Source organism: Ranitomeya variabilis, chromosome 2 (genome assembly GCF_051348905.1).
Source record: "Ranitomeya variabilis isolate aRanVar5 chromosome 2, aRanVar5.hap1, whole genome shotgun sequence".
Taxonomy (NCBI): Eukaryota; Metazoa; Chordata; class Amphibia; order Anura; family Dendrobatidae; genus Ranitomeya; species Ranitomeya variabilis.
The window spans coordinates 55,244,503-55,252,722 of record NC_135233.1 but is presented as its reverse complement, the minus strand read 5'-3'; the positions used below and the strand labels follow the sequence as shown (position 1 = coordinate 55,252,722).

The 8,220-nt window shown below is 40.7% G+C and overlaps 1 protein-coding gene across 2 annotated transcripts in view; it reads left to right on the top strand.

The window, feature by feature from the left end:
- Positions 1-2,635: 2,635 nt before the first annotated feature.
- KCNK12 (potassium two pore domain channel subfamily K member 12) overlaps positions 2,636-8,220 on the top strand; it is a 168,801-nt gene continuing 163,216 nt past the window's right edge. Inside the window, exons 1-2 of one of the 2 annotated variants that reach the window (XM_077292241.1) lie at positions 2,636-3,483; positions 3,820-4,822. In XM_077292241.1, the coding sequence (XP_077148356.1) occupies positions 4,480-4,822 (343 nt within the window). In that variant the 5' untranslated portion in view covers positions 2,636-3,483; positions 3,820-4,479. The remainder of the gene's footprint in view (positions 3,484-3,819; positions 4,823-8,220) is intronic. The other variant, XM_077292242.1, reaches the window with a different exon arrangement.

Sequence of the window (8,220 nt, the reverse complement as noted above, 5' to 3'; positions counted from 1 at the left end):
ACGAGATAAGTACCCTGGTTTTCATTTTCTCCTGATGAACCTCGGCAGAGGGGAAACGCGTCGAGAAAGAGATATTGATCTCAACCTGGTACAGACACTGATGAGACATGTGTCTTGGTAAAGAAAGAGATATTTATCTCAACCTGATATAGGTACCGATGAGTTGTGTGGCTTGGCAGCCACATTTGAGTGGATTGAATACATGGCCAATGGGCTTGGATTATTGTGAATTGCTATTCATCCATGATACATGTGATTGCTTTTTAGGGTGGTGGTTTTTGGTTTTTGTTTGTATTTTTCTGGCCTAGGAGTGTGCAATTGTCTTTCTGCTGCCTTAATTGTGTGTGTTGCAGCTAACTATGCACGCACAAATTATGATAAATATGGGGCATCGTACATTGTATGTGGGTCCATAGACATATATTATACATATTAGCTGAAGGGATTTACCTATAGCCTCTCTAGATAGATAAATAACTATATATGCAGTGCATCCTCCTTTGCTGCATTATTTGAACCCAAGAACTTTCTTTTACACTATTTTCCAAGAATTGTGAGGGCATAGAAAGTATCCTTTATTGGTTCCATAGAAAGCATCCTACAAAAAAGAGCATCAGGTTAAGCAGCTAAGACATATTTCTTCTATAAGGTCATATTAGTGACATCTACACAACTTAGGGCAGTCTGAATTATTATCTAGTAGCACAGCTGCATAATACAGCATTTACCTAGTTTAATGCAGCTAAGAAGAAATCCTTTAAACACGTATATGACATTGCGCACACACACATCTTTCTTTCTCACCTGCCTATTCACCTTCTTTCTCACCCCCTGCCACTATAGGGCCCAACAGGGGTAGCAGGGTGAGCCATCGAGGAGCGGGGGCGCCACTGCGCAGGGTTAGGGTGCCAACCTCCGCAAGTAGGCAGGTTGAGATAGGCCAGTATAGGGATAGGCACCCCCCCTGGTTGTATTTCTGTCTTTTTGTGGTGTTGGTGCTATACTATTAAGATATTTTTGTATTAAGGTTTTATTGAGAAATAATAAAGATATATGTTTTTAATAATAAGGGGAAAACTTCTGTGAGACATAAAAGGTTTACATTAGAGCTCACAGGAGTCACGGATACCCATTGTCTTGCAAATGATCCATCACAACAACGATGATCCAGTATATTACATTGCTATTTATTCGCACTGATCATAATCTAAACATTGTATAAAACATCCAACACAATCTTTCATGGAACATTTCTTTTGTCCAAAGACTGCAGACTGTGCACTATCAATGTCATTGCATGGCTGAAGTCTGTCCTTGATTATTCCTTCTATTTAAAGGCGCTTTAGCAGGACATTATTCTGACAAAATATTATGCAACATCGACTGCAGCACTTTACAGAATGGAGCAGAGGTCTGCAGGAAGATTATGTGCATGTAATGAAATAATGTCAGCGTTATAGATCCGTGACCATCTCTGGACGTACATTCATATACAATGTATAGCACACATCAGCTAGAACAGATAGCTGGAGCTAGATACTAGGAAGATATGTATTATAAATATAGAGAGATGGTGGTAGATACTAGTGACATTAGATAGAGAGATACATAATAGATAGAGAGATAGATAGAAGATAGATACATAGATAGATAGACAAGAGATAGATAGATAATAGATAGATGATAGATAGATAGATAGAGAGATAGATAGACAAGAGATAGATAGAGAGAGAGATAGATAGATAGACAAGAGATAGATAGATAGATAGATAGATAGATAGATAGATGATAGATAGATAGATAGATAGATAGATAGAAGATAGATACATAGATAGATAAACAAGAGATAGATAGATAGATAGATAGATAGATAGATAGATAGATTATAGATAGATTATAGATAGATAGATAGATAGATAGATAGATAGATAGATAGATAGATACATAGATACATAGATACATAGACAGATAGATAATAGATAGATAGGAGATAGATAGATAGATAGATAGATAGATAGATAGATAATAGAGACAGACAGATAGATAGATAGATAGATAGATAGATAGATAGATAGATAGATAGATAGATAGATAGATAATAGACAGGAGATAGATAGATAGATAGATAGATAGATAGATAGATAGATAGATAGATACTAATCGTAATATACTGTATATATCTACAAACAGAAAAATGACGCTGCACCAGCTTCAGAGCAAAGGATAGGAGCAGCCTACTGGGAAACTATCAAATGTGGGCAACAGGCAACATTTTGGAACTCCACAGAACCCTTTAGTAGATTCCCATTTGTGAATGCCACCTACTTTTATATTTTCGTTATTAGATAGAGTGCAGGGTTTTTTATTTATCTCACTTATGTAATACCAATCAAAAAATACATTATTTTTAGGGCCAGGGCAAAAAAAGTGTTCTATTTTTGTGGACGGTTGGCCACCCCGTTGCTGCATCTCTACATGTGCATTCTGCTACGAGTATATAGCACATATTTGCTCAGTATATGTTTGTATCAGCTCAGTTCATGTATTTCTCATTCTCTCATTCTCATTCATTTCTCAGTTGCAGTAAAACATAGAATAAAAACATCCTGTCCTCCTGTGTTCTTATCCTGCTTCCTGCAGCCCTAGAATTGCACCAGAGTGCTGTGTGCAGCAGAGGAGCAGGACCCAGGGATGCCATAGACCCAGGGATGCCATAGACCCAGGGATGCCATAGACCCAGGCATGCCATAGACCCAGGGATGCCATAGACCCAGGATGCCATAGACCCAGGATGCCATAGACCCAGGATGCCATAGACCCAGGATGCCATAGACCCAGGGATGCCATAGACCCAGGATGCCATAGACCCAGGGATGCCATAGACCCAGGATGCCATAGACCCAGGGATGCCATAGACCCAGGATGCCATAGACCCAGGGATGCCATAGACCCAGGATGCCATAGACCCAGGCATGCCATAGACCCAGGATGCCATAGACCCAGGATGCCATAGACCCAGGGATGCCATAGACCCAGGATGCCATAGACCCAGGATGCCATAGACCCAGGATGCCATAGACCCAGGGATGCCATAGACCCAGGATGCCATAGACCCAGGATGCCATAGACCCAGGATGCCATAGACCCAGGGATGCCATAGACCCAGGCATGCCATAGACCCAGGCATGCCACAGCCTGCAGCAGCCCCTGCCTCCTCTCAGTGCTGTCCTCAGCAGCACACTGCACTGTCCAAGGTGCTGAAGTGAGAGCAGCAGCCTGCAAACTGCTCAGCAAACTCCACTAGCCTCAGCTGATTATGCAACCCACAGCAGACAAATGGCAGAAAACACAGCTCTGTCTGCAGGAAGACACAAGTATTTCTTCAAATAAGAGAAAACGCCTTAATTTATTCCCCTCTATTGATACAATATCTTCTATGGCTGCAGCAAGGAATCTGCTCAGATAGATCACCCAAGGCTCCAGGTATGTGCTTGTACCAGTGACTTTACCTAATAAATGGCCAATAGGGCAGAGTTCTAGCTAATTGTTTATACTATTGTTCTCACATTGTGTCTTTTCACTATAGAAGAATAGATTTATTGATTTGCCTTACAATGGATCTTATTGCTGCTTTTTTTCCTCTATTGTGCTGTGATGTATATTTTTGGCATTATTCTTATATTCACCCTATATGAGAAAGTAGTGAATTACTGTTGGAGTGTTAATTCATTTGCAAAGGATGTCAAAGTTTGTCACCCCTTGTCTTTGCCATGTCACAGTACAGAAGTTTACCTGCTGAATTATTATTTGTGATTCAAGGTCCAGCAAGAGGAAACCATATACTTTATATCTGCAGAGGTCACAGGGGGTGGGCTGTCATGAAGATACATGCAATGGATGGGTTTTGCCATATCTAAAATACCCCACCACCACCACCACCATTACAAATGGATCAACACTCATGGATACAAATTTCCAAGGGAAATCATAAGGATTTGCATTGAAGGTCATGGGCTGGATGAAATTCTATACACTGGAGGCGTCTGGATTTGTAACCAGTAAATGTTCTATTTGCTAGGACTGAGCTATACACTATTAGCAGTATCATTAGAGTATGCAACATTATTACCAAGTGCCATAAAACTAGATGCATGCATGGTCAGTGGGCAAAGGAAGCTTTCACATGCGACATTGCACCTTGAGATGCCATGTGCAGACATACCCTCAAAGGAACCACAGGCTGAAGACCCCGAAGGGCTTTACACTGGAACCTGGTTTCTCAATGTCACCCAAACAAACAGACACAATGTCAAATGAGACATTAGGAAGAGTTACAGTCCTCCATCTGCTCCCTTGAACTTGCAGAATAACAGGTGAATTACACTTTGTGGATTGTCCCCTTATGAAGAGCGGTCAAATGCCTCTCTGTCCGATGTGGTGTTGGTTGCTGTCCAGCTGCCCCGTGGTGCTGACATTTGGATGATGTCTGGCAGGAGAACTAAAAGCTGCTGTTGCTTATTGCCACTGAATGAAGACAACGGGAGATTCCTCCTCTTAGCCATCTTCATTGTACTTTATCTGATAGCAGGAGCCACGATCTTCTCCACCCTAGAGAGTCCATCTGAAAGGAAAGCCCATACCCGCTGGGACAGGATCCTGAGGAACTTCAGTGAGTCCTTCAATATCAGCCTCCTGGAGCTGCGGTCATTCCTCAGAGAGTATGAAGCAGCAATGGCAGCAGGGATCAGGGCAGACGCCCTCAGACCAAGGTGGGACTTCACTGGGGCTTTGTACTTTGTAGGAACAGTAGTCTCAACTATAGGTAAGATTTCACCCTTCATGTCAATATCTGCTTAGAATGGCATGGTGCAAGCAGAAGTGTGACTGTAGATCGTAAGAAATCCATTAGAAGGAGAGTATCTATCATCTATCTATCTATCTATCTATTTATCTAATGTATATCTATTATCAACCTATCTATGTATATATCTATCTATTATCTATCTATCTATTATCTATCTATCTATCTATCTAGCTATCATCTATCTGTCTATTATCAATCTATATATCTATCTATCTAATATCTATTTATTATCCACCTACCTATCCTTCTATCTATCTATCATCTATCTATCTATCTATCTATCTATCTATCTATCTATCTATCCCATATCTATCTATCATCTATCTATCTATTATTTATTATATATCTATCTGTTTATCTATCTATTATCTATCTTTTATCTATTATATTTCTTTTATCTATCTATGTATTTATTTAGTTATCTATCTATTATCTATTTATTTATTTAGCTATCTCTCTATTATCGATCTATCTATCTATCTATCTATCTATCTATCTATCTATCTATCTATCTATCTACCTATCTATCTCATCTCCATTATTTTTCTCTGCACCAGATACTTCTAATACTTTTAAGTATGTCCATATGTTTCATCAATTGGTGCATCATATTAAAAGTTCCAATTCAGCAAAAATACTGCATGTTGCACACTCTAGCATGTTTTAATGTATGTTGTCATGGCAACTGAAGTGAACAACAAAATGCAAGGGCGCCCTCTATAGGCCCCATATAGGTTTTCTATTGTGTATGACCTAGAAGAGCGTGCAGAGCTTGTGTGCAGCATCTGGACAACCACCTCAGCCACAGACTTGCTGCTGCTTGTAAAATGGGCATTATGTATAATTAGCAACAGGGTTTGATTTATATATATATATATATATATATATATATATATATATATATATATATATATATATATATATGTACAGGCTTGGCTGGAACATTAAGAGTCATACATAACCTCATAGAATTGTTTTACCTCGGAGTGTTAATCTCACATATTGTACTTGGTGGAAATAAAATTAGTTGTTAGAAATCCGGTCTGGATAATGGGGAGGCTGGTCTTACAATTATATACATAGGATATAAAAGACTTCATTCATTTTGCCGATATATTGAATGTGCCGCTGCGAAATCTCTGAAATTGTAGTGGCTCGCTTATAAACCAGTCAGCAATATGACAATATGAATGCTTTCAGGCCCATGGGTGAACCTTCCCTTTAAGCAGGAGTTGGTAAGGTTCAGACGCTATGCTTGCCTCAGTCTTTGCTGTGACTTCCGCAGGATACACCGATCCATCTCACCAGCGCTGTAATCTGTCCTTGTACCGAGGACATGGATCTGCTGGAGGTAAAGCCATGATGTGAAGTATCTTACTAATGCACAGGATCGGTTATGAATGTTCTTATGTTCCTGCAGTCCAGATAATAAGATTATTATGATTCATGTACAGACAGAAGCCAGAGAACACAGTGATTCATTTCACAGGAGGAAAAAAATGGGATGAACGGGAAAATGTGCACTCAAATGCCTTGTGGTATCATTGCTAAGTCTTTACAACACATTGCCAACTAATGCTACACAATACTGCCCGGATTATATGTTCATTGGGTCTATCTACACCTCATTTTTTGATAATAGCACCCATACATCATTACAGGGGTTGGCTGGACTGGGATTTTATATGGGAAATTACAGTGAAAATGCAGATTTTCTTGCCTAAAATGATGCATTGCACCAATAAAATGAAAGGGTGTCCAATCCATCCAATCCAATGGTCACCTGTTATCCTTGAAGAGATCAGAGGCATTCCCATCATACGTCTATTACTTCTGACAAGTCTCATTGGACATTTGGACAAGGGTTCCGAATGACATTGTGGTTGATCCTTAAAGAAAAATCCCCATTACAATTTTTATTCTCTTAATATATTGCAGTCATCATACTATATTATTATTATTGTTATTATTATTAATTATTATTATTATTTATTGTTATAGCGCCATTTATTCCATGGCGCTTTACATGTGAGGAGGAGGGGTATACATAATAAAAACAAGTACAATAATCTTAAACAATACAAGTCACAGCTGGTACAGGAGGAGAGAGGACCCTGCCCGCGAAGGCTCACAATCTACAAGGGATGGGTGAGGATACAGTAGGTGAGGATAGAGCTGGTCGTGCAGCGGTTTGGTCGATCGGTGGTTACTGCAGGTTGTAGGCTTGTCGGAAGAGGTGGGTCTTCAGGCTCTTTTTGAAGGTTTCGATGGTAGGCGAGAGTCTGATGTGTTGTGGTAGAGGGTTCCAGAGTAGGGGTGATGCACGAGAGAAATCTTGTATGCGATTGTGGGAAGAGGAGATAAGAGGGGAGTAGAGAAGGAGATCTTGTGAGGATCGGAGGTTGCGTGTAGGTAAGTACCAGGAGACGAGGTCACAGATGTATGGAGGAGACAGGTTGTGGATGGCTTTGTATGTCATGGTTAGGCTTTTGTACTGGAGTCTCTGGGCAATGGGGAGCCAGTGCAGGGATTGACAGAGGGGAGAGGCCGGGGAATAGCGGGGGGACAGGTGGATTAGTCGGGCAGCAGAGGGGAGATTGGAGGGGTGCGAGAGTGTTAGAGGGGAAGCCACAGAGCAGGAGGTTACAGTAGTCGAGGCGGGAGATGATGAGGGCATGGACTAGGGTTTTTGCAGATTCTTGGTTTAGGAATGTATGGATCCATGAAATATTTTTGAGTTGAAGGTGGCAGGAAGTGGAAAGGGTTTGGATATGTGGTTTGAATGAGAGATCAGTGTCAAGGATTACCCCAAGACAGCAAGCTTGTGGGACTGGGGAGAGGGGGCAGCCGTTTACTGTAATGGATAGGTTCGTTGGGGAGGTCGTGTGAGATGGGGGAAAGATGATGAATTCTGTTTTGTCCATGTTAAGTTTTAGAAATCTAGAGGAGAAGAAGGATGAAATAGCAGATAGACATTGAGGGATTCTGGTTAGAAGGGAGGTGATATCTAGTCCAGAGATGTAGATCTGTGTGTCATCAGCATAGAGATGATACTGAAAACCGTGAGATTCTATGAGCTGTCCCAGGCCAAAGGTGTAAATGGAGAAGAGCAGGGGCCCTAGAACTGTACTATATAGCACTGTGTACTTACAATTGCTCATTTTGCCTTTCTACCCAGCTAACTCTTCTCTTTTCCATCAGGTCTATGACACTACCTGATTAAAAACAGAATAGCTGAATCCTTCTAAGCTCTATATAGAAACAGGAGGTCAATTTTCCCTGTATTAGTCATCACAGCTAAAGTCCCTGGTAGCAGTTGGGTCAGGAGTTGAAGACGGGAATGATTTATGCAGGGA